The sequence below is a fragment of the Neolamprologus brichardi genome, chromosome 17 (genome assembly GCF_056152115.1).
Source record: "Neolamprologus brichardi isolate AB-2024 chromosome 17, ASM5615211v1, whole genome shotgun sequence".
Lineage (NCBI taxonomy): Eukaryota > Metazoa > Chordata > Actinopteri > Cichliformes > Cichlidae > Neolamprologus > Neolamprologus brichardi.
This window is the reverse complement of record NC_142120.1, coordinates 12,483,230-12,499,819: the sequence shown is the minus strand read 5'-3', so window position 1 is coordinate 12,499,819 and position 16,590 is coordinate 12,483,230. Positions and strand designations below refer to the sequence as shown.

The 16,590-nt window shown below is 39.5% G+C and overlaps 1 protein-coding gene across 1 annotated transcript in view; it reads left to right on the top strand.

The window, feature by feature from the left end:
* The window catches only part of LOC102780252 (protein O-mannosyl-transferase TMTC2-like), a 68,874-nt gene that overhangs the window by 50,010 nt on the left and 2,274 nt on the right, over positions 1-16,590 (top strand). The window contains exons 4-11 of the mRNA XM_087830270.1: positions 16-130; positions 833-918; positions 2,921-3,105; positions 3,349-3,427; positions 5,287-5,408; positions 8,280-8,361; positions 10,849-10,963; positions 13,143-13,206. Coding sequence (XP_087686396.1) covers positions 16-130; positions 833-918; positions 2,921-3,105; positions 3,349-3,427; positions 5,287-5,408; positions 8,280-8,361; positions 10,849-10,963; positions 13,143-13,206 — 848 coding nt within the window. The remainder of the gene's footprint in view (positions 1-15; positions 131-832; positions 919-2,920; positions 3,106-3,348; positions 3,428-5,286; positions 5,409-8,279; positions 8,362-10,848; positions 10,964-13,142; positions 13,207-16,590) is intronic.

Genomic DNA, 16,590 nt, shown 5'->3' with positions numbered 1-16,590 from the left:
GCACATTTCCTCTAGCCTGGGGAAATTTGGGGAACGTACTGAAGAACCAGGGCAAGATGGCGGAGGCAGAGAAGGCATACAGAAATGCTCTGCACTACCGAGGGAACATGGCTGACATGCTGTATAACCTGTGAGTGATAAAGATGCCCGTTCCGCCTCCTCGTGTTTGCATAGTCTTGACACAAACAAGTTCTGATTCCTACCATCCATCACTTTAGATCACTGTGGAAAAGGAAGAGAAAGGAGAGAGAAGAGAGCGCATATAGACACAGAGTGACTAGCAGGAAAAACTTACAGAGGGCACACAAGAATAGATCTAACACAGGAGAAGAAGCAAATGAAATACAGAGTATGGCTTGACGCAAGAGAGTTGTGTGTCCCTTGTGGCTCTTTGTACCTTCTGCTGCTGATTTGATTAGTCATGGTTTGCAGGGTTTGGGGGAACACAAAGACACTTAGAATCCTGCAACACAAGGTGTCACAGATGCCAAAACCTCATAGCAGACCCGTGTCTGTAACTCTCATGCAGACACTGTTTTCCTTCCCACTCCTCCGTTTCCTCTCAAGTTACGGGTGCCAAGAAACTGGCAAAGAAACAAAGAGAGAAGGGAAAACTGAAAGGTGTTTTGCATTCTTTAAAACAGAGGCGCTACCTGAGCTTGATGGATGGTTGGCTATATTGGGATTATATATTAGTATATGGGATACGGGAAGCAAAACCTGCCACTTTCACCACTCATTACTTTGATGAGAGGTTAAAGCTTACTTTGCATGCAGAGTTAACAGAAACTGTACTGCAGCTTGTCACATCTTTGCGTTTTTCTTGGACCAGGGGTTTGCTTCTGCAGGAGAATGAACGCTTTTCTGAAGCGCTGCGTTATTACAAACTTGCCATTGGGAGTCGGCCTACGCTGGCATGTAAGTAAATCTCGGAGAGTCTCATTTTCGTAAATGATCTATGAGGCGGTCAGCCTGAGGGGAAGAGCTGTCATCAATTAGACTTTTGGGTTAATTACGCTTTAATTTTATTGCTGAGGTGGTTATTCTTGCATGGACATGTAAAGGGCCAGTGAAGTAATGTAATTCAGTCCTGCGCTTGAGTGTTCACATTAGATGAGGGTCCAGCTTTTACTCTACCAAGTAGAGTAGCTTTATTGTTAACTTTATCTCTTTTTTGGCATGTATTTATTTATGTGTCCTACTTTTCTCTGCTCTGACCTCAAGTTCTGCCTCCTTTAGGCTGTATTATCATGTTTTTCTGTGTTGATCGTCAAGTTTTTTTCTTTGTTTAAAGCTTTTTTTAATGTTTATTGTTCTTTTATTTACAGTTGATAATTATTTATTTGAACTGTTCTTTTTCCAGGGTGGAATAATTGTACAGCATATATATTTGACCTCAAAAAACAGGAATTTTGGCTGCACAAGTGTGAATTTATTTTGGATTTTCGTTAAGATCAAAACTATACATACATGCTCAAATATATGCACATTCTCATTTCCATCTTTTAATAAGAGGTGTTAAAGGTTCTACGATGCCTTTTAACCTGACGAGTTAAAGCCCTATTAACTTCTTGCTTGTGATCATGATTGACTACAACTTGCTGCTTCTGTTTGCAAACATAAACAAAAGAATTGGTTTAACAGTGCTCATTGGATTGACCAAAACTCAGAACAATGGGGAAGTCCAAGGAACAGGAGTGAAGCTCTAAGAAGGAATTGGAGATTTACACAAACTGAAAAATGTCTGTGTTACTATACCACTACTAATTCCAAGATCCTCTGCTTCAAATTCAACACCTTTAAGTTTGGCTGAAGTTTGTAGCTCACATGGACAAGTGAAATGCCTTATGGCAGGGGTTTCAAACTCCAGGCCTCGAGGGCCGGTGTCCTGCAGGTTTTAGATCTGTCCTTGAACCATAAACAGCTGATTTAAATGGCTAAATGACCTCCTCAACATGTCTTGAAGTTCTCCAGAGGCATGGTAACAGTAATCATTTGATTCTCTTGACCCAAGATGATTTTCGAAAACCTGCAGGACACCGGCCCTCGAGGCCTGGAGTTTGACTCCCCTGCCTTTTGGCCACATGAGATACAGATTGACCTATATGTCCACAATGATAGCAGAGATGTTTGGGTGAGTAAAGGTGAGGCTTTCAAACTAATAACACTGTACCAGCTGTTAAGCATGGTGGTGGTAGCATCATGCTCCGGGGCTGTTTACTGCCAGTGGTAACGGGAGTAACAGTACACTGCACAAAGTGGATTGAATAATGAAGAAGGAAGACTACCTCTTCAAATTCACTTAAAATCAACAAATAGATGGTTTAAATATGGGCACAATTGGGTGCTCCAACATGGCAATAATCCCAAACACACAGCAAAACTGGTTTTGGAGTGACTAACTTCTGTAATGGCTTTCCCAAAACCTGACCTCAACTCTATTGAAAATTTGTGCTCTTTGTTTAAAAGCCTGGTCTGTGCCAGGAAACAAACCAATTTCAATGACCTCTAGCAATCGTGCTGAGAAGTGTGATGAAAATTCTAAAATTGCCAGAAGCTTGTTTATTTATTCCAAAAGCGCCTGGTTGAGGTCAAACTTTCTAAGCGACATTTAACCATATATTAGTGAGGCTGTATGCATACATTTGAGCCTGTGTGTATAGTTTTGAACTTGTGGTGATTAGAGAAAGTCCAAAATAAATTCAGACTTGTTCACTCAGTTCTTGTTTTTTAAAGTCATTAAACATGGAGAAAGAAACAATTAAAAACAATGATTAAAACCCTAAAATTACCATGACGTTCTGTTCCATGATGAGTGTATGTAAACTTCTGAACACAAATGTATTTATGTCAAAAGATATTTTATATCATTTCACATGCCTTTAATTGAAACTGCTTTTTCTTCACTCTGAACTCACAGCGGCCTACTTGAATATAGGAATAATTTTGATGAACCAGGGCCACCTGGAAGAGGCCAAACGCACCTTCCTTACTTGTGCTGACATCCCCGATGAGAATTTGAAGGATCCTCACGCTCACAAGAACTCCGTCACCAGTTGCCTGTACAACCTGGGAAAACTGCTCCATGAACAGGGCCAGCAGGAGGTCAGTGTGTCCCGTTTGTGGGAAAAGGGCCCAGCGAATATTTGAAGAAGCTGAGAAGTACTTGTTTTGTATCTCAGCTTTCATAACATGAATAAACAGAGAAGGACCAAAATAATTTTTGTAACGCTTTCCATTAGGACTTTGTCCGTGCCACTTGTGATTTAACTACTTAGTTAAAGGCCACAATTATGGTGACGCGAACTGAAAACTGAACTAGCTGAATTAAATATTCTCTTTCTACAGGAGGCCTTGTCTATTTTCAAGGAGGCAGTGCAGAAAATGCCAAGGCAGTTTGCACCACACAGCCTTTTCAACATGATGGGTAAGCGACTACCTTTTTTTCATCTATAATATCTGTTTTAAACAGTAATAAAAAAAAAAATCTATTTTTAAAAATCACTACAAAGATGATTCCTGCCTGAAATGTTAATAAGCATCTCGATGAGATAACGCTACCATTTGAGCTATAAAATTACACATTCATGAGCTGTGAAGAACACAGTAATAATGTGCGTAAAAGCTGTGCAATCTGACATTATTGTTCCCGTCTCAAGTGTTGGCCTTCTGGCTTGTGAGAGCTTAAAATGTGAGTTAAAGAAATTGCCATTTAATCATTGCCGAGGAACCCCACCTGTTGGATTCCACCACTGTAACTCATAAACGATGTGTGCACACACTTTGTGTCCTCTTGAGGAGAAGTGAAGCTCATCTGTGGAACGAGTCACATCCCCCTCTTTGTTATTGTAACACTAATTACATTATTGTAAACTCATCCCGATGACATAGTTGAGATTGCAGGGAGATGTCTGCATAAATTCCTTTGACAGGCAGGCTGAAGGAAAATAAGATTTGTGTTTAGTCAGGTGGAGAGAGGAATTAAGGAAGAGTGTTTGGATTAGTGTAATGGGAGGGGATACTGAGTATATGTCATCAGCCTATCTTCTTACTCTAGGGGCCAAGAGCATGCCCTCACATCCAACAACATCTCTGAGTTTTTATAACCAGCTTTTGTCCTTTCAGCGAAATTTCAGATATATCTACATTGTGGTCACTTCAGTCAGCATGGGGTTGCTCAAATGACCTATTACAGCGAGCCATTATAATGAGAAGCAGCATTACATCATTATCTGTTTATCTCAGATAGGGAGATCCAGACAGCGCAGAGTTAACATCCATGAATAAATTAATCAGTTAGACTTCCAGCAAGTTCTGCTGTTAGATGAAGTTCAAAGAGCTTCACAGATGACTGACGAGCTAATAACAAGTCAGAATAAATGTAATAAAAACAATGCAATTAATTATAGATTAAAAGCACCTTAAAGAAGACTAAAAAGACAAAAAAGAGGAGAAGAATCAAATAGGATAAAATAAGCACCCTTAAATAGATTAATATTGTAGGAGCTACAAAAACTGACTGGAAAAATGAAATGCTGAAATAAAAGAGAAAAAAAGAGTAAGAACAATTATAAGTGTAATATATAGTACAGAGTGCAACAGTGCTCACCCACTTTTGTAAAGGCTCCAAATCTAATAACTGATTGCCCATTCAGTTTCCCCATTGATGTTTCTGAACGTCCTTGCTTAAAAAATGTTTTAAGCCTTGAACCAAGCCAAAACTGACCTCCATAAATCAGGGGTGTCACTGTTCCAATTTAGTATTGTGAGTTTTTGTTATGAGCACATGCCATCACATAACAAAGGCTCAGCTTATAGTAAGTCTTCTTTGGATGATTCTAACACTATGGCTCATAATCAAGAATATGAGAATATGAATGAGATCTTTACCTCTAGAACCTCACTGTACTCAATTCTAAAATATGGTATTATATTTATGTTGTTGTTTTTTAGTTTTTTTTCTTGTACTTTAATCAAGAACAGGTTCTTATTTTCACTGAAAAAGGCAAAGCCCCTTGATGAAATAAGTGTGTAAATACAAGCAAGTGTACAAGGGTCAAAACACCAGGGTGAGTGGGAAGCTAAGAGTGTTGGTGAATATGGCTTAAGCCAGATAGTTTAGCACATGTTTTTGTGTTTGGGGAGGCAAGGTGGCCAAGTGTGGCACCACCTAGGCACCACCTACATTTTTTTTAATAAAAAAAAATCTTAAAATGCATATGCTAAAAAAACACAAAACAAGTTCCTTTAATTATTGATATTTTCCATTCTCCTCTCTCCTTTCAGGAGAAGCCTACATGAGGCTGAACAGGCTGGAGGAAGCAGGCCACTGGTACAGAGAGTCCCTCAGGGTCAAGCCTGACCACATCCCTGCCCACCTCACTTATGGAAAACTGCTATCCATCATTGTATGTTCCCTTACAGACACACACACACACACACTCACACAGAAAGAAGCTGAAGACAAAGCATTATCTTAGTAATGACTGCAGTGGTTAACTATGTGGCAGAGTGTAATTAAATGGGACCTGGAGTGGCACAGTGGAATGATGAATAATGTATATAGAGCAACTTATGGGGCACTGGAGCAAGGCGAACCCATCCTATTGATTTCCCTGCAGAGACTGAAGAGCTGTGATAACTGTTATTACATATGGGCTTTCTGAGTATGAAAGGCAAGGGTGGATTCAAATGCATGAATTCATTGTGTGTGACCCTTGCAGCTACTAGTTGGACAGAACTTTCACACTTTTCACACACTTTCCACACAGTGTGAAAGAAAAAAAAACTGAAGGCAGAAATGTTAAATAGATTTTGGGTGACCTTAGGATGATCCTGATCCAGGACTGATGCCAACAAACTGCTGTGTTGGAGCAGGGTAAATACATGGCTGACATCTGAAGGTCAGGGAAGCAGGTAGTTTTTCTGGTGTGGATGAGAGCGATCCCTCTGTGATTGGATGACCCTGATAAACCATGTTTCTTTTTTTTTCTGTCTTTCATTACATGTGCCTGTATATTCATGGGAGTGTTAGAAGACATTCAAGGACACTTTACTCACACACTTCTAAATGTTAAACTTCCTGTCACTTCCTGTACTTCCTCCACCTCTCCCATTCCATTAAACAAAAACAAATACACATGCATGTGACAGATGTGTGAGCAGCTGAGTCAAGTTTAGATTTGGGAGACAAACTGTGTTTCCTGCGTAACCTTTTTTAACGACGCTGACCTCTCTCCTTCCACGCCTTAGGGTGCTGAATACAAACACAACCGAACTGAAGTTACAAAACCGTTATGTGCACACTGGCAGCTGCAAACCCTAAGGGCTTTAAACCTTACCTCTGACCAGTTCCCCGTCTTTGCTGAAAGATTTAAAGATATGCAGCATACGCATACACACCTTAAGTAGGTTCACATTAGAGTCACCGAGGGTGGCCGGACATCTGCTCTGCTCCCTTATGCTCAAGAGGCTCCAGATCTATGCACTCACCACGAGGCCACCTCCACTACTAGAGGGCTTAAGAAACATGAGATTGGATGGGCTCGGGACAATAGGCCAGTGGATGGGCTTATTATTCAATTACTCCCCTTCCTTATTGAATCACTCCATCGGCTACATTTCTGGCCATCCTGCTAGAGTCAATCGACAATACAGACAGGGGAAGGAAAGGTCAAACTCGAGCCTTGTACTGTGGTTCACCCCAGCCTGCACTGTTTTTCTTTGAAACGTGGAATATTTTAGCTCGAAAGCGACCACATTTCAGCTTTCAAAGTTGCCCACAAAAAAGCTACATGTGTAAATCCACAAAATAAGAGGCAGAACCTGATAGTCTCGCACACGTCCACATCCGTGAGCAAATAACAAGTGCAACTCCAAAGCCGCTAGTGTACTCTTTCCACTATATTACAGGCCTCCTTGTCTGTCAGACGTATCTTGCTGGAGTCAGAGTGGTGTGGTGTGCATTAAGGAAATTTGTGGTCATTCAACACCATGAGACTTATGACTTTAATCTCAGCCGTATATTTAGATAATTCGGCGCTAATTCTAACTATGGTTTCGCACCGTGGAAGACCGCACAATAAAGTACGTAGAAGCACCTAAACTAACCTTTTACTCCGCTACAAATCACGGAATATCCTTTTGATAGTTGTTTGAAAATCATCCTTTTTCCACTGACCTGAACCCGTCCATAAATCTGCTAAATGATGATTTGCTTCTACCTAAATGGACTGAACCACTGTACTTTCTGATGGATGTTTAGGGAAAAGGTTTAATTGAATGTAAAGAGTATGGAGCCAAAGAAAATGTGAAATAAGCCATCTATGCCTGATATTCGGTCATTCAGAGCGATTGGCGGCACTGGGAGAAGCTAATGAAGCAAGCCTAATGAGCCCTGCCCTGTCATTTCTTGTTGCATGACAAGTCCGCTGGCAATATAGAAGCAATCGGCGCTGACGTGTGAAACAAAAGAGATGGAGAAATTCAGCCTCGTGAACAGAGGCAATAGAGTCTGCACACAGATGCGCCCACACCAACACCTTGGAGGTTTTTCCTCTAACGGTTTGGCATGAGAGATTGTGCGGCTGTGTTTTTTAATAGCGTCTCTTTTCTGCAGATACGAAGAAGTTGGGTTGCTCTGACTCAAATGAGGCCTGCTGATGCACTACAGTTTTTCAGATGCAAAGAAATACATGCTCAGGCCCAGCTATACATATTGTGTGTTATATAATATGTACTGTGGGTGGTCAGCATAATCTATACCATTTTAAACCATGTCAAAACAATAGTGTTGTGGTTTAAACATTCACCATTTGCCTAGCTTACCTGTTCCATCCTGGGAGGAGATGCAAATCCCTTTGGGTTTGCGTCAGGAAAGGCATCTGGTATAAAAAGTGTGCCAAATAAAACATGTTGCGCTACCTACTGTGGTGAACCCTTGTGAATACGGGAGCAGCTGAAAGTAGGTTTAGCTTTTTTTTTAAGGTTTATGTTTTTAACCCTTCGTTTTAATCTTTAATATGTATATTAGATTTCAGAGCTGTCTTTACAGCTAAAAAGAATTAATTTGATGGGAAAAGAGGAGCTTATGAATGAACAAGTGTTTGGCAGTATTGATTTACCCCGAAGTTCATTTATTTCAGTATGCTTTCTTTCAGGCCTGCAGTGTTCAGGTTATGTTGTATAAGTGGAATAATCAAGGATGTAACAAAAACCTCTCAAAAAACTCATGTTCATCCATCATTTATAATGACTTGAGTTGCTTTTTGCTTTTTAAGGGGCAGAAAACAGAAGCGGAGAGATATTACCTGAGAGCTATTCAGCTAGACCCGACGAAAGGAAACTGCTACATGCACTACGGTAAGAAATATATTAAAAGATTTATTTAGAGACACGTTAAACAAAGCCTGTTTAAAAATAGATATTCTAATTATAAAACCATGAATGCCTTTATCTTCAAAAGGTGTCTGCCTGTAGTTGACGGACAGTTTTGAAGTTATTTTAGGGACAATCTAGTTTGAAGTGTTTCTCTACCAGCTAAATCATGCATGGCTGCCAGTACTGTAAGGCGTTGCATTAATACGGTTATGATCGGCCTCTGCTGCCTTCAGCTGTGCTCACACTCGCAATTCTTTACCCTCCACAAACCAAGACAAGAACTTGATGGTAATCACCCTGAGAGTGCAATTAAATTTACCGTGTCATTTGACAAATAATGTTATAAACCACACTGGTTCCACTCTGATTGCTTATGTAACTCGATAAGAATTATAGGGAAAAAAAAAATCAAAGCTGGGAGTTAATAATCCAGAAATGTCGAATCTCTCAGCGCTTTTATTAGAGTTCTGTAAAATAATGGCGGTAACACGCTGTCATTTCATTTTTTATTTGTTCATATCAGTGCTGGCACTGTTGGAGCTGTTTGAAGCATTGCAGATGGTGCAAACACACTCAGAAAAAGCCACGTATGCTGCGTTTATCTGCGTGAGAAGACAGAGTCTGAATACACATTTTACGATTGTTAAACACGGTACCGTGTTCCTCCCACGCCGCTATTATTGAGGCTTTTCATATCAGCTTGGAGGAACAGATTCCCTTCTGCTCCAAGGAGCTATCTCCGGGATATTCATAGGAAATGAATTCTGTGTTATCCCGCTCAAAGCACCATTGTGCATTGTCCCTTTCTCCTCTTATCTCCTTCTATTCCTCCTGGTGCTTTCTCCGCACTGATATCTTTGGTTTTGAATTTAGATTGGTCAGTGTGTGAAGGGTCTGTCTGCTGCTGACTTTGGACGAAGCAGTTTCCCCTTCTGAAGTCCTTACGCTCTTTCTCTCCATTTTCTTTTTTTCCAATGTTATCTTGTAGCTTTTTGCTGTAAGTGATGTTTATTTGGGCTGCCTCCTCCCTTTATCGCACATCTGGCCGCCTTTGCTATCCTGGGGTCAGTGGATGATCTCCAGGTGTGAGTATGTTAGGAGTGATGCTATCTGTTCACATTATAGAACACCAAATACACGTACAAAGATGTGCTCGGAAGGAAGGACACAGAGGGTGAAAGCTAAAACAAAGACCCCTTTCCTGTCATTGTTCTCATTTTAATGCAGAACCATTTCTAGGTAGTCTCCTTCGGAGTGCGCTTGGTTTTCGGGAATCTCAGGCAAACACAGTTAGCATTCAGTGCAAGAATGCAAACAGGCATACACCTGAGTTTATCCCTACATTGCAATTTTTTCCAGCATTCAGTAACATCTGTGGTTAGGCTTGGCTGTTCATTCGTAGCCGCTGGTGCAGGGAGTTGAAGGTGCTGAACCAGGTGGCAAGACTCACACAGGAAAACCCATGAAAACCTGCGTCTGATCTGTGTTCTCAAACGCTGCAGAGCAAAACAACAATCCTTCAGTCTATCACTGTCTGACTTGTCTCCTGCTTTCCCTGCCTCTTTTTCTGTCTCACTCATTTCTTACTCAGCTTCCATTCATCTTCGTTTCTTTACACACCAGTCACCATCTTTGCCTGTCATTACTCTTCTACAAGATGTCCCCATCTCATTCCAATCCCATTGGTTTGCTGCAGTGCGATAACGAGGAATACAGTTGTGCATTTGCTTGGTAAAATTGAAAAGGAAACAAAAGTCCCCGTAGCTCTGGTATCTTTATTTTGTATATAAAGATATGCTTAGGCACAGTTATTTTTAAAACTAAATGCTAATGTCAGTATGCCAGAATTTTCAGTGTTGATGCAAAAAAGTCTTATTAGTAGTAGGAATAAATTGAAATTTTAAACTAATAATGGCCCTATATGAAATGTACTAAAATATTTCTACATCTAGTAGATGAATTGAATCTGAAGCATAATGATACATGTTCTGGGCACTATCAATATATTTCAATTAAGAGACATAATTTGGAAAAAACTGACAGGATTTACTGAGATACAGAATTCAGCTTATCTGTTTTAAAATTAGGAGTCTAGAAGCTGCAGGTGGCGAAGATGGAGGCTTGGATGGGGTTCTGGATGACCAATCTGAGGCAGATATGGGGAGGACGTGTCTCGCACAAATAACAGTCTGAAAGACAGAATGACAGAAAAGCACTGACATTTAAAGCACAGAGAACAAAGCTTATTAGCTTGCAAAACGTGCAAAATGATGTCAGTATTGAGTCTGACGGCATGGGAAAATGGAAGAGATGTAAAGAAAAGATTAGCAGCTGAACACCCAGGAAGCACACGGATGAGTGATTACAGATCTTCCATACTGGACTTACGAATAAGCTCTATTTCTGTGACACTGGAGCTAACAGGTTCTTAACAGAACTTCTGCTACCCTCATCTTTCTTTCTTTTCAGGACAATTTCTGTTGGAGCAGTCCCGTCTTGGCGAGGCTGCGGAGATGGCGGAAAGAGCCGCAGAATTGGACAACTTTGAGTTTGATGTGGTCTTCAGTGCTGCTCATATGCTCAGGTTGGCTAAAATCGCCACTTTGAAAAAGCTGTGTTTCCGTGTGGGGATTCCCTTACTAGTACAGAATTTTGAATGAACAGATATTTCAAGGAATTACGGTGTTTTGGAAATTCATTATTTGCTGAGTTTGCCCTCATGCTGCCTCAACATTTGTGGGTTTTGTTCTTTACCACTGCCGTTTAAAAGCCATCTTTTCAAATATAAATTATACCAGCGTTACAGAATAATAAAATGTCCTCTCAGTGGAAAAGCTGCTGGTAAAGTTTTTATGTATTACATATATAAATGGAAGTGGTGAGGTTTCTGTGCACGGCTTGTAAAGAAGCCATAGGAGAATTTTTCCCTCAAAGTTTGGCAACCGTGTACACGGACAGCTTATAAATCTTAAAATGTGTCAAAAGGGACTGCAAATGTCCTCTACTCCCAGCAACTGAGGGAAAATATTGGAATGATGAACCTTAACTCATTTTTGCTCTACATATCTGGAAAAGTCATTTCTTCTCTGAAGCATCTCAGTGCGCTGCCACAGAGGGTTTGTAAAAAGTTAAAGTCTAAGGGCTTGACTGAGGTTTGCATTCGAGAACCGAAGGATAAATCTAAATGACAAGTCATTCCTTCGAGTTCTGATCCAACTGGTTATTTTAAGATGAGACCCTCGGGACATAAATCCAAACAGATTAGGATTAGTGTTTATTGATATGACGCCCACCTGTCAAAGCTAAAGCTGTCCTGCCTGATAATAAAGATAAGCTACAAACCGGGGCTTGCTTTATGTGCAGTGACTGACTGAGCATACACAGGATGATAAGAATGACCTGACAATCCAGTGCAATGTAGGATTTGCCTGTAATTGTTCTGCACAAACTAACTCTAAATACACATCATGCAAGTGTAACATTGCTGTTAAGTGACGTGTTTTACAGACACAAATCTATGCTTTATTTTACAGGCTGAGGATTAGGAAGTCTGCAATTTTCTAATCAGAAAAAGAAGGAAATGACTTTACTTTTGACCTCCCTGATACCTAAAGATTTTGACTTTAAACGTGGCTTCCTGTAACTTTATCTGTTATTTAATGACTCTCTAGCACTTCCCCAAACAAAACAAAGACCAAGGAAGGACACTAGGAGATGACTATGATATCCATAATGTGCCCTTTATTTTAAAGCCTTATAAATACAAATTAGCATGTCAGGAAGGAAGGGCTTTATTAACTTTGGCACAGCAAAGTCCAGATCATGTACTCCATGAATAATGTTAGTGTAGAGCCGATTAACTACTGCTACTGTACATACCCAGCCGTAAAATGTCGGGGAGGACTTTTGGTGCTTTAGGCAGTCTTGGCATCAACATCGTCTGCTTCTCTTTATCTATTTATACATGAGAACCTCAAAGTAAGGCCTAATGTGGTGAATCAGTGTCCAAACACATGATCCCATTTATGTCAAGCCTATTTGCCGCTTGTCCCAGAATACTGTTTACCAGTGGCTATATTAGAAGCTCCAGTATTTTACAACATCACTGCAGTAGGCAAAGAGTTTGTACTGTCATTTGACAATTACGTGAGACAGAATGTAAGCAAGTCTTTCAAACCAGTAAGTCATTTTTTAAGCCTTGGCAGGTACAAACAGTAGTATAATTTTCACTATGACTTGCTATTCAGTCAAATACTTTAACGCAGTGTGTAAAAATGTAGTGTTATATTGTTGTATTGTATTATACAAATTGAGTCGATCTGTATTTACTTAAAATAAGAGTTAAAAGCAGCAGTTACCAACTTGAGGTTCAAGACCCTCTTTAGAAATTTGATCTCGCTAATGACTTGAAAAATTGTTAATTATAATTGTCAGAAACGGCCCAAAAATGTAATTATGGAGCTTACACTGTGTGTGTGTGTGTGTGTGAAATTTTCTTAGCTTAAGTATCATTGTGCCTATTAGTACACCAGCAGAATTTAAATGACACTAATGACTACATGAATTAATTTGACTATGTATGAGTGAAATCATACACATTTCTTTCTTACGTTAAATGAACAATATTCACGATAATTTATATACTAAGAAGCTTAACAATGAGTGAATACAATCATTAGCTGGAAAATATATTAGTTTTTATCACTGATAAAAATATCTTATAATGTGCAAATTTTTTACTCTCCGCTCTTCTTTCTCTTCAGACAGGCCAATCTAAACGAGGCGGCGGAAAGGCAGTACAAGCGTGCAGCCAGCCTCAGACCAGATGTAAGTACCTGGACTGGTAGGCCTGTTAGCACTTATCATGGAAATGCACACACACGCCTGCACTGTAAATTCAATTTACAACATACTATGTATTACCCATCATTCTGACATTACGTTATAGTACTGTTGTTCCTGGCAAGCAGTGATAGTGCTGGAAATGAAATGGAAACTGTGTTCTGGTCATGCCTATGAACTGGTACCTTTATACAACCAACCAAATTCCAAGTGAGAAAAGAGCTTAGTGATTCTGTTGTCTGACACTGAAGTCACACTCTTAGCTTCAGAGTAAATGCTTGATCATAACACTATGGTTAAACAGACCAAGCTTTGCAGAGATCATGTCTCTTGATGTCTGCACAAGTGGTTGAGGAAGTTGGGAGCTATTATAGCCTGTGTGTCTGGTATACCTCAGTCACTTCAAAGGGAAAGGGTGCATGGACCAGTCTGTGGAAGGTGATTTAGAGTTATAGGAACCCCTGTGTTGTTAGACAAGGTCTGAAGGAGCTTCCTGGAGTCATTTATTATGTTAGTGTGCTTACTGATGCCCTGCTCTGTGACTTATGTTCAGTTGTATGACGGGGTTAGACCTCATCCTGCCTCCACTGCATTAACTGGTGTAAGTCTATAAGGCTACACCTTTTATAGCAGCGTTTCCTAACGTGTTTGTCTAACACATTGTGCAAACGTCTTGGGCCAACTCTTATTAATTTATAGTTTATTACAAGTTAAACTACTTAACACTGACCTTTGCCTCATTCAAGCAACAAAAGGATGAGCCAGTGTTGTCTCTAGACATAGCAGACATCTTAGCAAAGAACACATTTTAAATTGCATATTTAGGTCATTTGCTACCAAAGCAACTGGATCAAGAAAAACCTACTCTGGTAACAAAATTTGTTAATATGTGTAATATTTAACCCTTAAATGGCTATCGAGAATGTATAAGCTATTAATTCAAATTGATCAATCAAGTGGCAGTGAGATTTTTCCATCAATCCAGATTAAAACTTCTGAAAACAAATATGCTTAAACACCTTCAAAATGACTAAAAGCCTCAACTTAGAACTTATACAATACAAAATTTTGAAAACTGTTTAACAGCGGGGTGCATGTGAGCTTTTAAAGTCCTTCAAGAAACCTGGAGAACTATTTCTAAAGACTTTTTAAAGAAATTAGAAGAAAGTTTGCCTGTTAGAGAGTTCAGGCAGTGCTGAACAATGTTAAATAATAAACGTGGTCACAGTACTGTTGCTCCACAGTTTCACAAGTTAAACACAAGTAACTTAGAACTGGTAAGATTATCATATATGACCTCGGAAAACAAAAATGTTTTATTAAATTTAGTTCTAACTAACCATGAACTATAACTGTTTTTATTAGGAATTTGATATATTTTATGGTAGTTAGGCATTTATGCAGCTAGCTGGCTAGCTACATGCTAGCTCCTTCTGCTTTCTACTTATGACCTTTACTTAGTTCAACCTTGGAGACTGACTCACATATCAGTTCTGGAGACTTATTTTAGCTAAACAGTTTAGGTCTTATCCACTCCATTCAGGTAACAGTTAGTCATAATATAGCCAAGTCATGTAGCTAACCCTCTTGTATAGTTTCTGTTTAGTTGTATATCAGCTAATGTATCCTTTGCCCCAGCTAGTTCTCTAACTTTGCTGAAAATGGAGACTAGCAATATAATACTTGTGACCTTTGCTCTAACAGCCTTTGTGCTTGTTATTCCTGCAAGGAATTTCATTTACGTTGCCTCGTGTTCCCATATTGGTGCTGTTCCTGTTACTATGGCCCTTAATTCTTTACTTTTAGAGAGCTTTTTAAAATAAGCTAATCTGACCTAGTGCCGTAGGGAATATCTATAGGCTTGGTATTACTATTTTATACAATCTGACACTTTTAAAGAGAAGGGCTGCCTTTCTCTTTATATCCTGTTTAAGCCTTAAGAGCTCAGTCAGATCTTTGACTAGAAGAATACTGGTTGTCCATTTTAATTTGAAAAGCTGTGTGTTTACATTTTGTTCTGTAAGAAATATGTTTCTTCAATCCCAGTCATTATAATTCAGTCTTAAAGCCTTCACATGCACTTTCAGACACACTGAAGGGCTCTTCTTTTCATTTTTCAGGACTATAGTGCCTCTTCTCTTTGACATTTTCCCTGCACATGTCTGCTTAGTGAATGACAGTCTCTCAAATATCGGCTTAATCCAATAGCTTTCAGGTCATGAAAGATTCAGCTCTGGCTTTACGTGCTAAGAAAAGCAATGAATATGTGCCCCCAGAGAAAGGTGCGAGGGTGTTTTTCATTTTACACACTAAAACGCTGTATTTACTCACTCTGAGATTCATCACAAGTATAATGTCGAGTCTGAGCAGAACAGGCAATGCTTCCAGCGTGTGAAAATTGTATAATAATGACACAGTACATGTCTTGCTCCCGGCAAATCAAAAATTATGATACGATGAGGTTATGTTGTAATTTGTATGCGCTTAAGATCATAATCCCTCAAGATTTCAGTGCTGGTGGATGTGGCTGCACCTGTCATTACTGTGGTAACAGTGAGTGTGATTTAATACTATAACAAATGTCCTCTGAGAAAGAGAATTGAACAGAATATGCTGGATAATGTGATTATATTCCACTGTGGCTTAAAGGCCTCTTCTCAAAAGCTGTGGATCAGAGGTCAATACTTTCTTTTTTGTCACAGAGGGTAAAAATACAGAAACTTTTACCCTCAAACTGCCTGTTTTCTTTCGTCTGTCCAATTCTATAGTCCCATGATTGGCTTTGGTGTGATTTAATATGTCAGTGTGTTGCACATTTCCCTGAATAACAAAGGAACACTCATTAAGACTAAGAGTAAGTATGCCTCTCCTGCCTACAAAAATTCCTGTATGGGCAAAAACTGAGGAGCTCTGAAATTCTGAAATATTACATTTAATTATAATTATTGTCCTTTTTTGTGTAGGTGAGAAAAACAAAAAGCTAGCTGTATAGCTGTTTTCCTGTAAAAACTGCAGTTAATCAACAGCTTTCCAACATTCTCACTGCTTTAAATAATCAAGCTCTATATGTGTGCATTTGTTGAGTGTGCTCACAATCACTGAAAAGTGGAACGTAAACAAGTGAAAAATCCATGCTGAGGAGAGGCAAACAGTTGTGTTCATGCTGGGAAAATCTTTTGATTTACTTTCCAAGTTAGTAACAACATGTCATGCAGTGGGGATGCAGTCCTGGGAACGAGGCCAGGCCTGGGCGATTAGGTGCAGATGATTTTGAAGATGAGATATGGGTGTATTTGTTAGTTACGGATGGCTATGACTTAAAATTTGTAGATCCCCACAACTGCACTGCTTTTCAGGGTCATATGGTTT